The sequence below is a fragment of the Bos javanicus genome, chromosome 6 (genome assembly GCF_032452875.1).
Source record: "Bos javanicus breed banteng chromosome 6, ARS-OSU_banteng_1.0, whole genome shotgun sequence".
NCBI classification, from domain to species: Eukaryota; Metazoa; Chordata; class Mammalia; order Artiodactyla; family Bovidae; genus Bos; species Bos javanicus.
Window position 1 is genome coordinate 59,425,345 of NC_083873.1, and position 18,870 is coordinate 59,444,214.

The 18,870-nt window shown below is 39.8% G+C and overlaps 2 protein-coding genes across 5 annotated transcripts in view; both read left to right on the forward strand.

Moving 5' to 3' along the window:
- On the forward strand, window positions 1-15,640 carry LOC133249470 (uncharacterized). Its single transcript, XM_061419955.1, has 4 exons — window positions 1-841; window positions 5,484-5,547; window positions 14,979-15,061; window positions 15,555-15,640. The coding sequence occupies exons 1-4, from the start codon at window positions 294-296 to the stop codon at window positions 15,556-15,558; spliced, it is 699 nt and encodes a 232-aa protein (XP_061275939.1). The 5' UTR covers window positions 1-293; the 3' UTR covers window positions 15,559-15,640.
- The window catches only part of N4BP2 (NEDD4 binding protein 2), a 55,909-nt gene continuing 52,643 nt past the window's right edge, over window positions 15,605-18,870 (forward strand). For 3 of the 4 annotated variants that reach the window (XM_061419950.1, XM_061419951.1, XM_061419954.1), the window contains exons 1-2: window positions 15,605-15,693; window positions 16,903-17,242. In XM_061419950.1, the coding sequence (XP_061275934.1) occupies window positions 17,017-17,242 (226 nt within the window). In that variant the 5' untranslated portion in view covers window positions 15,605-15,693; window positions 16,903-17,016. Of the gene's footprint in view, window positions 15,694-16,902; window positions 17,243-18,870 lie in introns of those variants that run through there. The other variant, XM_061419952.1, reaches the window with a different exon arrangement.

Sequence of the window (18,870 nt, forward strand, 5' to 3'; positions counted from 1 at the left end):
AGTTAGGCTACGCCGAGGCCGCCTGGTCCGCCTCGCGGTCGTTCTCAACTTGCCGCCGGGACCCGCGACCTGGCGGGCCCGCCGCGACCAGCGAGTACGACCTTGTGTTTCTGTTTTTGCTTTTGGGGGATTGGGAGAGAGTGAAAGAGGCTTTAGGCACGGCTGTGGTTATCGCGCAGTTTATTTCCGCAGAAATTTCAGGCCCCTATTGCTGCGTTCCCTAGCTCACAACGACTCCCGCCTTCCTCGAAACCCCGACACATTGGAAAGGGCTTGCTCCTCCGTGTGACCCCATGACAAGGGAAGGGAGAAACACGTCAGGCTTTCGCTCGAGGCGGGGGAGGGCGGGCCCGATAAGGCAGAATGGGCCAGGCCGGGACCTGCTCACTGAGGGGAGACGGAGAGGCGGGAGCCTGCGGGCCGGGGTCACCGGGGCCACCAAGGCGGGGCGGGCCGACGCGCCCCACCTGAGCCCGAGAACGAACCAGAGGTCGCGGCCCGAAGCCGGCGGGGGCGGGGGAGGCGGAGAGCAGCGATCCACCTGGGCGACGTGGCAGCCCTTCCCTGCTCTCCGAGACCCCTCCCCATTCGGCCGCCCACCCGCCCTCTCGCGGCTGGCTGCTGTGAGGCTGCTCTTCCCCAGCCGGACGGAGAGCGGCAGTGTCTCCCCGCCAGGCGCCCGCCGCGCGTCTCCCCCCGGCGGCCGTCGCGCTCGCCAGCCCTGCGCCGCGCCGGAGAGCGCTGTGGTGGCGGCGGGAAAGGGCTGCGGACCCGCGGCGCCGCGTCGCACACTCGACGACGCGGCCCCGGCCTCGACGCCCTCCGCCTGCTTCTGGAGCAGGTAAAGGCGGCGGGTGGGAGGCGGAGCGGCGGGGCTGGGCTGAGGGTCGGGAAGAAGGGGATCCCGGGGTCCCCAAACCCAAGCGGAGGGCCTGAGGCAGCAGCGGGAGGCGCTGGGACGGAAACCCCAACCTCCGGACGTGGAGGTCCGGCGCGGCGGTCTCCAGTCCGGCCCGCGGGCCCGGTCGCCCGGGCGGAAGGGAAGTGAGGCGTCGGTGAGAGGCGGGCCCTGGCTCGCCGCCCGAGGTCGGGTGAAGGCGGAGGCAGTGGCCGCTTTCCTGGCTTCCCGGCCCCAGCGGGCCTCTAGGCCCTTGACACACCCCTCTCGCCCCCCCGGGGCTTCCCTGTTAGTTCCCGTTGGGACTTGACCTGGCGGCCCTCCGAGCTCCTTTGGCTTTCCCAGGCGGAACCTTCTTGGAACTTGGGGCCACCCTCCGGAGCACGTAGCCCTAGCACAGCCGTTTTATTTACTCACTTCAAATCCAAACATTCTTTCACTCTGCAAGTTCTGATTTTGGGTACTGTGGGGAGGCATTCCCGGTTACTGGTATCTGTGTCTCTTTGATCGTCGTCCATACCACCCTCCCCCACGGCAACTTTGATCCTCACTGACTCCCTCCTTGAGCCCTACTGTGACCCGGACTCTCCAGAGAGGTCCCTTTGAAAATCCGTCTTAGGTAGAGTAAGTCATCCGACCCGGGGCAGTTTATTCCTTAAGCTCTTTTGGTTAAAACGTGGTATTTTTATTTTTTTTAATTTTTCTTTTTTCTCTCTCTCTCTCAGAAAGAGAGAGTAATTTTAAAAAGTGTAAATGCCAGATCACGCTCAGTGTTGGCTTGGAAGAATCTTCTTTTCTGCAACAGTCTTTAGAACTAGAATCTGATATTTGTGGCACGGACAGGTTTGTACACATTCTCGCCATGCAGTGGTTGTAATGTCTCCATAGCACAATTCTGACTTCAAGACAGGATTGGCTGGTTTTTCTACTCGGCATCTTTAAGCCAATCAAGAAGCGCTGCTTGCCTGGAGACTGGATAACTCAGAAAAGGTGGGGATTGGTTGAGCTTAGAGAAGAAAATCTTGGAGATGAACCTGGCTTCTCAGAAAACAGTGGCTGATTTGCAGCTGCCTCTCGCCCCCCACTTAAAAAAATGTTTGGTTTTTTTTTTTTCATCTTAACAGCAGCCTTTTCATTCTGTTTTTATTATTTCCATTGTTTTTCTCTCAAACGCCTGGCTCTCTTTTGTAACTCATTTTAACCCTCATCTTTCAATTTTCAATGAAATAATTCTTAAAAGCGTTAAGAAATGTAAACGTCATGTGTTTGTGTTTTGATAATCAAGGTGGTTCAATTTTCTTTGCCCGTTTTGCAAGGTCAAATTAAATAAACATTTTTTTGTTCCTTTGCCAGAGCTTTATTATTCAAGTGGCCGTGCTAGGACGGCGGGGTGTGGGGGCTACGGTGATGGAGATGGTGAAAAGAATAGGAAAGAAATGGCTGCTTTTCCATAAGAATACTACACTTTAGTTCATGAAAAAAGACGTATAAAACAAAACCCGGGACAAATCAGCATTTAGTACTTAACGAATGTCAGTTTGTGCACCTGTTGACTTTAGCTGCTTTGAAGGGGGTAGCAAAGAGGACTAAATACTGGACTTCATAGAAAAATGGGGCTTAAGTTATGGAATGTTTTCTCTTTATTGAAGTAGGCATAGTATCCGTACACAATAGAGGCTAAATAAATAGTGTCAGTGAAGGGGCATTTTTTTTTAATACTGTGTGAGGATTTTCTCTTAAAATCTCCCTTTTCTTCAGGATTATCTATGGTTATGCATCTTTTGATATGCAAAGCAGTAACCATTTATAAGTCAATGTGAATTTTAGAAAAGAGCTACCATCTTTGCCTTTCTTCTGTTCAGCTTTTTATATGCAAACTCACATTGTAAGTCTTGGGAAGAATTTCAGTTCATCAGATCAAACATTGGATCTTAGCAGATCACATTATTAAATGCCTGTGGTAGTAGTTTTATTAGGAATTAAAGAAGAGATTGAATTTTTAATATATTTACAATGCCAGACAATGAGTAAGCCAAATGTCACTAGGATTATATCTGGACTCTTAACTTTTAATAATGATCCTTCCATCTTTTATTGGATTTTTGTAGCTGTATCATTTAATCTCACGATGTTACTTTAATATGATATAGTATTAGAATGAATTTCCCCCATGTGTCTTTAAAATTTTTTTAAAATATGTTCACTCTATTTATTAAATTTAAGAATTAGCTTGGGAGACTGACATGAATAATATTTAATTTTTTTTTGTTCTGAAGCAGGCTATCTTTTAAAATTTTTTTTCTTTTGTCTTCGAATTTGTTTCTTCTGGCTGTAGTGTCTTCACTGTTCTCCCTGCCTTACCCCTCTTAAACTCTCTGCTGACCTTCAAAATTTAGGTGGTATATGTTGTAAAGTTTGCTTTGCTTTCTTCCCCCAGCAGAGGTAATCACATAACCATCATCTTACGTCTGAACCTTTAATGTAGTATTTCCACTATCCACTTACTGCTATATGGAACTACCCCTTCCGAATAGTAACTGTGAGTTTCACTGAATTTTACTCATTTTTTCCCCCTTAATTCTAGTTCCAAAGCTATAGTTGTGTAGGTATTAAATAAATATTGGCATGAATAAAGGAGATTTTTTTTTCTTTTTTTTTTTTTTGACCTTGCTGCATGGCATGTGGGATCTTAGTTCCCCAACCAGGATTTGAACCCGAGCCCCCAGCAGTAGAAGTTCAGAGTTAAAGAAGATATTTACTCTTAAAAAATATTTCTCCCAGTTACTATCTGTATGTAGATAATTCTTATGTCTCCAACCCAGAGCCGTTTCTTGATAAATTGACTCAGGTTATCGTCTACCTTCATAACACGTTCATTTGTATTTCACAGGTGACCCAGACTGAGCATATCCCAAACTATAGTGATTATCAACCTTCCCTTTCCCAGCCTCAAACCAAAAATATGAAACAAACTACCTCTTCTTCCTAGGGGAACATTATAAGAGATAATGCATATGTGGTAAGAATTTGATAAGTAGTAGGCACTGCTAATAATAACTTGGCAGAAACCTGGGCTGTTCCTTTTCTTCTTTTCATTTTCTAATAGATCACTGAGCCCTGTTGGATTCTTGCTCCTTAGTATCTCTCCTTTTTTTTTGGCCACATTGTGAGGCCTACAGGATCTTCATTCCCTGACCTTCACGTTCCCTGCAGTGGCGGCTTGGCGTCTTAACTACTGGACTGCCAGGGAAGCCCCGTCTCCTTAATCTCTCTTGAATCTGTATCTTTTTTCCATTCCCAGACTACTATCCTACTTAGTGGTCAGCATCATCTCTTACCTGGATTGCCACAGTAGCCTCCTAAGTGGTTATCCCTGCTTCCAGTCTTGCCTTCCCATCTACTTTATCCCACTGTTGCTGGAGTAATCTAACACATTTAAACCCTTAACTCCTCAGCTCAAAACCTTTTTTGTGTGTATGGCTTTTCATTGCCTTCAGGTTAAAGTCTGAACTTCTTAATTTGGCTTTCAGGATCATGATCTGGCATCTGTTGACTTCTTTATCCTGTCACTTTTTCCTTTTGCCCTCAATTTGCTAGTCATATTCAGTTACTTCATCTCTCTCTCAAGATGCCAAATTTGTTAAATCTACTTGAGTACAGAAGCTTTCCTCTGTCTAGAACGTCTTCCTTTGCTCCCTGCTTCCCTCCCCTTTGGTTTTGTTAACTCATACTTATTTTTCAGATCTCCATAGAGGTGATGCCTCTCCTGGAAAGCCAGTCCTCTACTTTCCCTAGCATTCTACATTCTCATTGTAATTGCTCATTGTCATCTCACCGTGTCCTGGTTAGAGTGTAACAAAAGAAAGAAGTAAACTGACTACCTTAAACCATGACATGAGGAATTTCCCTGGCTTTCCAGTGGCTAAGACTTCTCCCTTCCACTGCAGGGAGCATGGGTTGATCCCACATCCTTGAACTAAAATCCCACATGCTGTAGCCACAAAAGAAAAGAGATGTGGTTTGCGTAGATTGTATTAAAAGGGAATTAAATAGTAATATTGGGGTTTACCTAGTAGGGAAGAGAAAGACCTATCTGATAGATGCAAGTTTTCTAAGTAGGAAAGGCATACTGTGTAGGTCCTTTTACAGAAAAGATGCAGATCTTAGTTCCCTGACCACGGTCAGAGTTGGCAGTGAAAGTGCAAAGTCCTAACCACTGGACTCTCAGGGAATTCTCAGTCCTTCCTGTACTTATCATCTGTGACACTGGCACCATCTCTCCTACTCCCGTATGCTTCTCCATATGTTGGGACCTGGTTCCTGAGCACAGACTTATTACTTAGCTACTCCCATCAGAGGCTCTAGATAGATTTGGTCACGTGCCTGTCCCTTGACCAATTCCTGCAGCTGAGGGGATGAGGTATATGCCTAGTTCAGCCTAAGTCATGTGATGTGCTTACTTACTTGGCCAGGGGTCTGTTAGCAGAAATTAGGCCCCTGGTGGAGTAAGGGGGAAGGAGTTCTGGGCAGAGAATATTCATTCTGAATCTTAACCACCCTTCTGATTTCAAATTTATTTTCCTAGATATTTTCTTCATGGGAAAGAGATGCCCTGTATTATGGACCTGCGTAGTCAAGCTACTGAAATGGTAAGTCCAATATTTTAAAGAACTAAATTGACTTTTTGTTTTTTGCTGGCATATAACAAATATTTATTAAGCTCTTGTTTGCTAAATAAGAACATATTGTAAGATGCTTATAGACTAGCAGTCTAAACAAACAAGTACACAGATGCTAAGATAGAGGTATATTTAAGGTGCAGTAGTTGCTCTGTGTCGGAGAAGGCAATGGCACCCCACTCCAGTACTCCTGCCTGGAAAATCCATGGATGGAGGAGCCTGGTAGGCTGCAGTCCATGGGGTTGCTAAGAGTCGGACATGTCTGAGCGACTTCGCTTTCATGTTTTACTTTCATGCATTGGAGAAGAAAATGGCAACCCACTCCAGTGTTCTTGCCTGGAGAATCCCAGGGACGGCGGAGCCTGATGGGCTGCCATCTGTGGGGTTGTACAGAGTCGGACACGACTGCAGCGACTTAGCAGCAGCAGCAGCACCAGCAGCTCTGTGTAGATCAGACTTCGGGATAGTGGAAAACTTTCGTGAAAGAAAGTTACTTGAGCCAAGAAATAAGGATTGGGTAGGATGGGGTAGAGGAACTTTTGTGTGGAACATGTGTGAGGCACAGAGATGTGAAGTGGTCTACTTTGGGAAACAAATAATTAGATATAGGAGAAGCAGAGGGTACCTGAGGAAGACTAGAGGAAAAGATGAGTAGGGGTAGGTAAGAGGCCAAATCATAGAAGTCCTTGAATGCTTTACAGTTGGAAAGTTGAAACTTGGTCTAGGGAGCTGTAGAGTCACTGAAGCATTTTAAGTTGGAACTCTTAGGACTGAAGTGCCTGTCAGATCAGATCAGATCAGTCGCTCAGTCGTGTCTGACTCCTTGCGACCCCATGAATCGCAGCACGCCAGGCCTCCCTGTCCATCACCAACTCCCGGAGTTCACTGAGACTCACATCCATCGAGTCAGTGATGCCATCCAGCCATCTCATCCTCTGTCTTCCCCTTCTCCTCTTGCCCCCAATCCCTCCCAGCATCAGAGTCTTTACCAATGAGTCAACTCTTCGCATGAGGTGGCCAAAGTACTGGAGTTTCAGCTTTAGCATCATTCCTTCCAAAGAAATCCCAGGGCTGATCTCCTTCAGAATGGACTGGTTGGATCTCCTTGCAGTCCAAGGGACTCTCAAGAGTCTTCTCCAACACCACAGTTCAAAAGCATCAATTCTTCGGTGCTCAGCCTTCTTCACAGTCCAACTGTCACATCCATACATGACCACAGGAAAAACCATAGCCTTGACTAGACGAACCTTTGTTGGCTAAGTAGTGTCCAAGTAGATATGTCTGTGAGGCTGAACTCACAGAGACATCAGTGAATAGTCCTGAAGAGAGATCTTAGTTCCCTGCCTAAGAATTGAATGTGGGTAGCCTGGATGACGGAGAAGGCAACGGCACCCCACTCCAGTACTTTTGCCTGGAAAATCCCATGAACAGAGGAGCCTGGTAGGCTGCAGTCCATGGGGTCGCTAAGAGTCAGACGCGACGACTGACCGACTTCACTTTCACTTTTCCCTTTCATGCATTGGAGAAGGAAATGGCAACCCACTGCAGTGTTCTTGCCTGGAGAATCCCAGGGACGGTGGAGCCTGATGGCTGCCGTCTATGGGGTCGCACAGAGTCGGACACAACTGAAGCGACTTAGCAGTAGCAGCAGCCTGGATGAAAACCAGGCTAGAAAATCACTAGACCTTGGTGTCTAGAAGCAAAATGGCCCTGACTCTTGCTCCTGTGTGAAAGCAAGAATGTTTCAAGGAGGCAAAAACTGTAAAAAAACAGATAAAAGTTTATTATTAGAGACACAGCACCACAAGTGGGAGAGCACACTTGTTTATTTTAAACTTGTTGATATTAAGACTGAAGTAAGACCAAGCGCGCGCGCACACACAAGGCAGAAATACACATTGGGAGAGTAAGTGTATGAGAAGGAGCACAATAAAGAGGTGATTTAAATCACTTATATAGGATAGTCTTTCAAGGTCTTTGTTTACCTTTGGCGAATTATCTTGTTCCTTTTTCCCATCTGACCTGCCCTAGGACCTTCTCCAACATGTGTGTGCAACTTTTGCTAAGTTGAATTCTACCTCAGAGGCCTGTGGGGGTGTGTCCACACTTACTGAGGGGTGGTGCTCTCTCCTTTTTTGACCCCCCGAAGGAGCCTTCCTACTCATGTGCAGACAGGGAAGTTTTCCTTGACTCAGGAGTGGTTATCTTATCTGTTCACTTCAACAGAGCTCAGCTTTTGCTGGTAGCTTTTATCCTTGGTCTGTCTGAGGGAAACAGAGTTTCAGTTTTACTCTGCTTGACAAATACCAACTGTCCAGCCCAAGGGCCTATCTTATCTCCTACCTCAAAGCAGTTAACTATGTTGGAGTTGGGAGAGAATTCTTAGCTGGAGTCATAGGTATGGAAGCAGTGGATTTGGATGGACCTAGAAAAAAGTGGTGGAGCAGATGGTTGGGAATAGAACCTGGGGTAGCAATCATACTTGAAAGAGCGAACAGAAGAAAAGAGATCAATGATGGAAACTGAGAAGGGCAGCCAGAGAAAAACTACTAGATGCAGGGGACAGATTACACTGGATCAAGAAGTCAACAGAAAGTGGCAAGTTGAAACAGTGAATGTAAACTGCTTTTAAGAAACAAACTGCTTAGGAAATACTGGGAGTTTGGACAGCCTGAGTTAAGAATTCTCCTATTAACTCAGTTAAGAATTCTGAGTTAATAATTCAGGGTGCATTGAGAAATCAGATTTCAAACAGTTTTTCCAGTACAGGAATGTGAACTTTTTAGAATTAGAATTTTTAAAGGTAGGAGAGGATAGAGACTTTTTGGTGGGAGGTAGTTGGTAGGAAAGAAATGATTGAGTAGGGCATGGATACGGTTTATGTACAATCAGTCATATTGGGGTGTACAGAGTGCATAGGGTATTTTGTGTATAGTTTCTGGAGCTATAAAAATTCAATAAATCTATTTTAGATCATTGATTTTTTTAGCCTTTTTTAATATATGTATTTGTATGCTCTTCTATGCATGACTATAATTGTATCTTACATATATGGATGCATACTGTTTTTATTTGTTTATAATTTATAGTTATTAATAATTCTTTTAAAATCAGTATTAATATGTAATTTACATAATGAATTTGTCTTTGTATTGATGTATGTTTCTTAATTTTCATATAATTTGGTTTTCTAGTTACATTTTCGCTATTGATTCTTGCATAATTCTCTATGACCTTGAAAATAATATTCTGTGGTTATTGGATTCGGTGTTATTTAGATACTAAGTCAAGTTATACTACATGACTCAAATCTTTTATGTTATTACTGCTTTTTCTCTCCCTTTTCTTTCTCCTTCCTCTCCTCTATGTATGTGTGAGGAGCAGGGTAGTGGCTGAGGTGGGAACCTCCTTGTTATAATAGTTACAGAGAGAGGGCTTTTACTAGTTGAATACAAACTTAGAATTGCTTTATCTTCCTGGTGGATTAGACCTTTTATCTTTGACTTTGATCATCTACATTGGTATTGGTGATTTAGATATGAGCAGTTTTTAGTATAGTGGTAGAAATGGTAGGGCAAAATCATGTTTAAGAAAGGATGAAGGGGAAGAAATTGAAAACAGTTACTATATGTTATACATATTTTAACTTTTTTCTTGATATACAGGTATTTTATATTTAAATGTGGCTAGATGTGTTTAGTACTTCTTTTTCTTTATGGCATTCAGTTTGTACTTTCTGTAAATGAAACTTCTTAACTTTCTAAAATGAGATATTCATTTGCCTCATGGAACTTATATTTTAGAACAGTGCTTATGGAAAAGTTCACATGTGATATGATAGTCATTAACCACATGTAGCTATCGAGCACTTGAAATGTAACAAGTATGACTGAGAAACTGAATTTTTAGTTTTACATACTCTTTTTCAAAATTAAACTTTTTGAGATTGTAGAGTCACATAACTTTTTGTTGATTTACACAACTTTTTGAGATTGTAAAGACATACCCATTTGAATGCAGAGTTCCAAAGAATAGCAAGGAGAGATAAGAAAGTCTTCCTCAGTGATCAGTGCAAAGAAATAGAGGAAGACAATAGAATGGGAAAGACTAGAGATCTCTTCAAGAAAATTAGAGATACCAAGGGAACATTTCATGCAGAGATGGGTACAGTAAAGGACAGAAATGGTATGGACCTAACAGAAGCAGAAGATATTAAGAAGAGGTGATAAGAATACACAGAAGAACTATATAAAAAAGACCTTCATGACCCAGGTAATCACGATGGTATGATCACTCACCTAGAGCCAGACATCCTGGAGTGTGAAGTCAAGTGGGCCTTAGGAAGCAGCACTACAAACGAAGCTAGTGGAGGTGGTCGAATTCCAGTTGAGCTCTTTCAAATCCTAGAAGATGATGCTGTGAAAGTGCTGCACACAATATGCCAGCAAATTTGGAAAACTCAGCAGTGGCCACAGGACTGGAAAAGATCAGTTTTCATTCCAGTCCCAAAGAAAGGCAATGCCAAAAAATGTTCAAACTACTGCACAATTGCACTCATCTCACATGCTAGCAAAGTAATGCTCAGAATTCTCTAAGCCAGGCTTCAACAATATGGGAACCATGAACTTCCAGATGTTCAAGCTGGTTTTAGAAAAGACAGAGGAACCAGAGATCAAATTGGCAACATCCGCTGGATCATCAAAAAAGCAAGAGTTCCAGAAAAACATCTCCTTCTGCTTTATTGACTATGCCAAAACCTTTGACTGTGTGGATCACAATAAACTGTGGAAAATTCTGAAAGAGATGAGAATATCAGACCACCTTCCCTGCCTCCTGAGAAATCTGTATGTAGGTCAGGAAGCAACAGTTAGAACTGGACATGGAACAACAGACTGGTTCCAAATCAGGAAAGGAATACATCAAGGCTGTATATTGTCACCCTGCTTATTTAACTTATATGCAGAGTACATCATGAAAATTGTGGGGCTGGATGAAAAACAAGCTGAAATCAAGATTGCTGGGAGAAATATCAATAACCTCAGCTATGCAGATGACACCACCCTTATGGCAGAAAGTGAAGAGGAATTAAAGAGCCTCTTGATGAAAGTGAAAGAGGAGAGTGAAAAAGTTGGCTTAAAGCTCAATATTCAGAAAACTAAGATCATGGCATCTGGTTCCATCACTTCATGGCAAGTAGATGGGGAAACAGTGGAAACAGAGACTTTATTTTTGGGGGCTCCAAAATCACTGCAGATGGTGACTGCAGCCATGAAATTAAAAGATGCTTACTCCTTGGAAGAAAAGCTATGACCAACCTAGACAACATATTAAAAAGCAGAGACGTTACTTTGCCAATAAAGGTCCACCTAGTCAAAGCTATTGTTTTTCCAGTAGTCATGTATGGATGTGAGAGTTGGACTATAAAAAAGTTGAGCACCAAAGAATTGACGCTTTTAAACTGTGGTGTTGGAGAAGCCTCTTGAGAGTCCCTTGAACTGCAAGGAGATCATACCACAGTCCTAAAGGAAATCAGTCCTGAACATTCATCGGAAGGACTGATGCTGAAGCTGAAACTTCAGTACTTTGGCCACCTAATGTGAAGAACTGACTCATTTGAAAAGACCCTGATCCTGGGAAAGATTGAAGGCAGGAGGAGAAGGGGACGACAGAAGATGAGATGGTTGGATGGCATCACCGACGTGATGGACATGAGTTTGAGCAAACTCTGGTAATTGGTGATGGGCAGGGAAGCCAGTTGTGCTGCAGTCCATGGGATCACAAAGAGTCAGACACGACTGAGCTACTGAACTGAGAGTCACATGCAGTTGTAATAAATAATACAGAGAAATTTGTGCTCTTCATCCAGTTCCCCCAATGAAAGAAACATGTGCAAAATGCCTTATGGCATCTCAACCAGGGTATTGATATTAATACAGTCAAGATATAGGACATTTCCATCACCACAAAAATGCCTCAAATTTCCTTTTCATAGCCACATCCACTACTCCCTCTTCCTTCCTCCTCCTCAACCTTTGGCAACTGTTAATCTTCTCTATTTCTGTATTTCTGTCATTTCAAGAATGTTAAGCAAATGGGGATCATGCAATACATGGCTTTTTGGATGGGCTTTTTTTACTCAGCCTAATTCTCTGCAATTTCATCCAGGTCTTGTGTGCCAATAGTAGGTTTCTTTTTATTACTGACTAAACTTCTTGGGATGGAAGTGACATAGTATGTTTAACTGTGTACTCATTGAAGGACATCTGAATTGTTTTCTGGTTTCTGATTATAATGAATAAAGCTGCTACAAATATTTATGTACAGCTTTTTGGGTAGACCTAATTTTCCATCTCTTAGAAATGTCCATAAGTGCAATTACTTAATTGTGTGGTAGTTCCAGATTTAGTTTAAGAAACTGCCAGACTGCTGTCCAGAGTGGTTTTTTTATTTTACATTCCTATCAGCAGCATATGAGCCATCCTATTTCTCTGTATCCTTGCTAGGATTTCCTATTGTCATTATTATTTATATTTGCCAACCTAACAGATGTATAAGTATTATAATATCTCATTGTAGTTTTAAATTGCATTTACTTAATGGCTAATGATGTTGAAATTCTTTTTGTACCTGTGTGCCATCTGTATATCCTTTTGGTGAAATCCTCACCCCGCCCCCCTCACTTTCTAGTTGAATTACTTGGTTTTTGTTTGTTTGTTTTTACTTTGAGTTTTGATAAAGTTTTTTATATATTTTGGATACTAGTCCTTTGTCAGATACATGGTATGCAAATATTTTCTTTCAGCCTGTCATTTTTCTTTTTATACTCTTAACAAGATTGTTCACGGAGTAAAAGTTTTAAGTTTGGATAATGTATAGTTTAATCAGTTTTTCCTTTTATGGAGCATACTTTTGGTGTTTTTGCCTAGCCCTAGATCCTTAAGATTTTCTTTTTTTTCCTAAAAGTTTTATATTACTATGGATTTAAGTCCTTGATCCATTTTGAGTTTTTTTTTTAAATAAAGTGTGAGACTTAGGCCAAGATTTTTCTTTTTCTATCTGTGGGTGTCTATTTGCTCCAGTTCCATTTGTTGAAAGGTTATATTTTCTCCATTGAATTGCTTTTTCATTTTTGTCAGATGTCAGTTGGGCATATTCATGTTGGTGTCTTCTGTTTCCTAATCTATAATCTGTTGTCAGATCTGTGTGCCTGTCCCTCCACTGATACCATACAGTTTTGATGAGTGTAGCTTTATAGTAAGTCTTAAAATGGAATCAACAGAATCCTTTTACTCTTTCAAAATTGTTTGAACTATTCTAGTTCCTTTGTCTTTCCATTTAAATTTAAGAATAATCTTGTCCATATCCACAAAAAATCTTCCTGGGGTTTTGATAGGAATTGTGCTAAACCTATATGTCAATTTGAGAAAAATTGACATCTTTACTATATTGAGTCTAACAGCTCATAAATCCATTTATCTACTTTTTCAAAAATTTTGTTAGGTTTATTCAGAATATTTCATTATTTGAACATTTGTGAATAATATTGTATTTTTAATTATAATGTTCATGTATTTATTGGTAGGATATATAAATACAGTTGCTTTTGTGTATTTATCTTGTATCCTTTGCTGAACTCATGTTGGAGATTTTATTGATTCCTTGGGATTTTACACATAGATAGCTGTGTCATCTACAAATAGAAAAGTTTTATTTTTGCCTTTTGAATCTTTATATCTTTTATTTTCTTTCCTTCCTTTACTTCATAGGCTAGAACTTCCAGCATTGTATTTCATAAGAGTGGTGAGAGTGGACATCCTTGCTTTGTTCTCAATCTTAGGATAAAAACATATAGTATTTTACTATTAAATGAAATGTAATCTGTAGGGTTTTGAGGAAGTTCTCATATATACCTATTTTTTGGGTAGTTTTTATCATGAATGGGTATTGAATTTTGTCACTTTTTTCCTTAATTTATTCATGCAACTAAGGTTTTCTTCATTAGCCTATTAATATAATGGGTTATACTGATTTTTGAATATTGAAACCTTGTATCTCTAGGATAAACCTCATTTAATAATGGTGTATAATTCTTTTAAAATAAACTGCTGATTTCTGTTTGTAATATTTTCTAAGGATTTTTATGTCTGTATTCATGAAGGATATTGGTTTGTAATTTTTTTTTTTTTCTGGTACTGCTTTGTCTGATTTTGGTATCAGGGTAACAGTACTGACTTGATAAAACGAATTAAGAAGTGTTCCTTCTATTTTTGAAAGAGACTATATATGATAGACTTATCCATTGAAGGTATTTAGGCCTGAAATTTCTTTTTTGGGGAATTTGTAAATTGTGAATTAAATTTCATTAAAAATCATAGGGCTTTTATCTATTTCCTGTTGGGTGAGTTATGATAATTTGTGTTTTTTGAGAAATAAATATTTCATATAAGATGTCAGACTTCTGTATGTACACTGGTTCATAGTATTCTCTTAGTCTTTTGATGTCTGCAGGGTCTAGAGTGATTGTTTTTCTCTTTTCAGTTTCATTCATTTCTCCTTTGCTCTTTATTATTCTCTTCCTTCTACTGGCTCTGGGTTTATTTTGCTGTTCTTTTTCCAGGTTCTTGTAGTGGAAAGTTAAATTATTGATTTGAGACTTTTCATCTTTTTTAATGTATGAATTTATAGTTATAAATTTGCTATAAATTTTTGCAATTGCTGCTTTAGCTGTGTCTTACAAATTTTGATATGGTATATTTTCATTTTCATTCATTTTTGTGTATTTTAAAATTTTCCTTGAGACTTCCTCTTTGACCCATAGATTATTTAGTATATTACTTATGCTCCAAGTGTTTGGAGATTTTTGTATTATCTTTTTGTTATTGATTTTGAGTTTGATTTCATTGTGGTCAGAGAACATACTTTATATGATTTCAGTTCTTTCAAGTTTGTTGAGGTTTGTTTTATAGTCTAGGATATGGTCTATTTCAGTATATGTTATTTGGGTTCTTGAAAAGGATATGCATTCTGCTGTTGTTGAATGGAGTGTAAAAGTGTTGATTAGATCCTTAAATGATGGTGTTATTGAGTTCTTCTGTATCCTTGCTGATCTTATGTCTGTTTACTCTTATTGAGAGAGGGGTGTTGAAGTCTCTAACTATAATTATAAGCTTGTCTATTTCTCCTTTCAGTTTTGTCAGTTTTTGTTTCACTTAATTTAGTAGCTCTGTTTGGTGCCTACACATTTAGGGTTGCTCTGAATTCTTGTCAGATTGATCCTTTATAATTATATAGTGTTCTCTATCTTTGCTGATTTTTTTTTTTTTGCTCTAAAATCTACTTTATCTGATATTTATATATAAAATGTAATTTTACTTAATTTTAACTAATTTAAATTTAAATAGGCACATGTGGCTGGTGGCTGCCATATTGACATTGCAGTCCTGGAAGATGGAGAGAGCTATGACACAATAAATTTAATTAAAAGGTAAATTTTATGGAATGTAGAAGGTGTTAAGGGCAATGGGTGGTTAACAGAAAAGGGAGATTGGGAAAGAAAAAATGGGGAACATGACTTTAAATTAGATAATCAAGGAAGAAATCATTGAATGTGGTACTTGAACAGAGATTTGAAGGGGTGAAAGAGTTAGCAATGCAAATATCTTGGGAAAAAATATATTAAAGGCCAAAAGTGGAAGTGGACCATAGTAAGAAATTTAGCTTTCACTCTGAGTGATATGGAGAGCCAGTTGAGAATTTAAAGCATACTGTGACTCATTCTGACTTATGTTGTATGAAAATCGTTTTGGCTGGTGTATTGAAAATAGACTGTAGGGGACAAGAGGTGTAGAAACAGGGAGACCATTTAGGAGACAGGAATACAGATGGAGAATGACTATAGCCAGGCCAAATGTTTAGAGCAGGTTTCAGAGAAAATATCAGTTGGTTTTAGATAATGTTACATTTGAATTGTTCATTAGATAGATCCAAGAGGAGAAAGCAAGTAGATTGTCAGAGTTCTCCAGATCTATGAGTCCTTGCCCTTGTGGAGCTTACGTTTTGCTGGAATATGGGTAATAAATAAAACAAGTGGATGAAACACATATACTATTTTAGAAGGTAAGTTATATGGAGAGAATTCAAGTAAGAAAAGAAGGGTAAGTGGTGTTGGACAACTGACTTCCTGAGAAGGTAACAATTGAGTAATGATAGGAAATACATCTTTTAGATACCTGGGATAATAGTAGTTTAGATAGAAGGGACCAAATATAAAAGTTCTAAGATGGAGCATGACTGATGTTTGAAGGACAAGGAGATGAAGTATGGCTCAAGTGACATGAGCAAGGGAAAGAGGAATAGGGATGACTGTACCCTGGTGGCTCAGACGGTAAAGCATCTGCCTGCAATGTGGGAGACCCGGGTTCGATTCCTGGGTCGGGAAGATCCCCTGGAGAAGGAAATGGCAATCCACTCCAGCACTCTTGCCTGGAAAATCCCATGGATGGAGGAAGGAGCCTGATAGGCTACAGTCTATGGGGTCGCAAAGAGTTGGACACGACTGAGCGACTTCACTTCACTATAGGCCATTTTAAGGGTTCTGATTTTTATCCTGAGTGTAATGGGAAGCTGGTGGATAGTTTAGCAGAAGAGAGGTGTGATCTGACCTGTGGTTTAACTGAGTCACTCTAGTTACTGTGCTCAGTAGATCGAAGGGGCAAGGATGGAAGCAAGGAGGTTAAGGGACTTTTATACTAATCCAGGCAAGGCTGTGGTAGCCATGGAAATGGTGAGGAATGATCATATTCTGGATACATTTTGAGGGTTACATTGACAAAATTGGCTTACTAATTGGATGTGGGATGAGAGGAGTCAAGAATTATTCCAAGATTTTTGACCTGAGCAGTTGGAAGGATAGAGTTGCCTTAATTGAGATGGGAAAGACTAGGAAGAACAAGTGTGAAGTATGTGATAAGGAGCTCAGTTTTGGACATGTGAAGTTTATGATGCCTATTAGACATCCAAATAGGTGTTCATTAGGCATCCTCATTATGAATACTGTGTTGTTGTTTTTTTAAATGAAGTAATTGTGCTGAAGTAGTGTACTCACCATTCTGAAACTATATTACATTTGTTAATATCTTAATTTTTAACATGTTCAATCCTGAAAAACTTGAATATTTTGGAGAGGGAAATTGTGTGACTGCTCTTGGGCTTTGCTGCCCACCAGAGTTGATGGTACTTTCTTAGAGTTGAATAAAGATGTCATTCCAATTTTAGATCTGGAACTATAACTATAGTCTGAGTGTTTCAACTTGCTTTCTATTTTAGGTCCTTTTACTACTGGATTGTGCAAGATATTTAACCCTATTTTCTTTGAGGTATGACTTAAATATCAAACATCTTAAATAAGAAAAGGGAGACATTTTAGTTTTGGAAGTCAGAATGCCAAGGAGAAGGAAAAATCTTGGGGGAAATCCTTTTCGGAAGACCACAAACTCTAAGGAAGTTGTATCCAGTGTTACTAGTCATGAGGAGCCAACCACTACTCTTCCTTCCGTGTATGAGACAAAGGTTGATCAGGAAGAACTCTTCACCAGTGTCTCAGAGATGTTTTCTGATCTGGATCCTGATGTAGTGTATTTGATGCTTTCTGAATGTGATTTCAAAGGTGAGAAAAGTTTAGTTTGAACCCTTTGCATTTTATAAAAAGGTTTTATGTACTATGCCATGACCAGTAGTAATACAGAAAATGACTACATTATTTCTATTTTGTTCATTACTTTTTGAGAATCTGCTGTGGGTAAGGTACTAAGTTTAGTATTATGAGGCATGTAAAGAATAAAACATCGTTTCTTCTTTCAAGAAATGTATAGTTCTAGGTATAAGATGTATGTGTAGATTTCATCTTTTATGTTTTATTTCTTTTTATCTTCCCTCTCGAAAAGGTTGGCACTATTGACATTTTGGACCAGATAATTCTTTGTTGTGAGTGTCTTTCCTGGGCATCATAGGATGTTCAGCAACATCTCTGGCTTGTACCCATTAGATCCCAGTGGCACATCCCCTGCCCCACCCCTGCAGTTGTAACAATTAAAAATACCTCTGTATATCATCTTATGTTCCCTGAGGGGCAAAATCATTCCCAGTTGAGAGCCGTTGACCTGGAGTACTCTATGAAGAGAGGGATTTAAAAAACTGTTTTGTTGTACTGCTGTATCTCCAGCCCCTAAATACCAAATGACCTCAGTAAATACTTATTGAGTGAAAAGGTAATTATAATTATGGAAATGAGAGCTGATTAAGCGTTGAGGCTAATAGACCAGTGTGATTTAAAATTGGCTTTAGGTTGATTTTCCAGCTCTACCTCTTAACTTCTCTGGGTTTCAGTTTTCTTATCTGTTAAAGAGAAAAATAATAGTATGTAGGACTTTTTCTTTTTTTTCCCAGTAAGGATTGAGTTTTTGTTTTGTTCTGATAAAGTCTTCAGTGCAGTAAATTATTAATGACTTGTAATAAATTGTTTAGATGTATGTTTGCAGACAGGGGAAACTATCAAATTTAAATGGATGAGTAAATTAAATATTGATGTTTAATATTGCTATTGGCCATGATTAGTATAAGTAAAATTATTCTAGGTTTGGGGAATTTTGGTAATGGGGTAAACTTCAAATTTTTTTTTTTACATTCCACAGTCTATGATGTGAGCCTATCTTATCTATCCTTTTATGTATGCAGAAAACCAGCTTTCAGCAGTCTACATGATGCTCAGAAATAATAGTGTTTACAATTTTATTTGTGGCTTCAACATATATTTCCTAATTTTGGTGTGTTTAAAATTTATTTTTGCACGTACACTAGTAACAATGAAGAAGTACAAGGAAAATATCAGTATGTTACCCTTACATCCTAACAAAAAACATTTTTCTTTTCCAGGATCTTCTCTATACCTCCTTCATAAAGACTGATGTTTTGAGTAGTTTGAATAATAACATTTATGACGTTGTATATTCTACTTTTAAAACTTAACCTAATATAAGTATTTTTTTCAGTTGGCCGCAGTCTTTATATTTTTTAATAGCTTTCTAATATTCTGTTGGGTTATTCTGTTGGGTTATTATGCTCTAATTTAATTATAGCTATGTTTTACATGAATAATTAATATTGCAAAGAACATCTTGGTATGAATAACCTTTTCCGTCTTTTGGCTTTTTCCCGATTCCGAAGTTTTATTTTCTTCTGTCACAGGGTAAGGACAGTTTTTGGCTCTTGGAAACATTGGCTGAATTGCCTACTAAA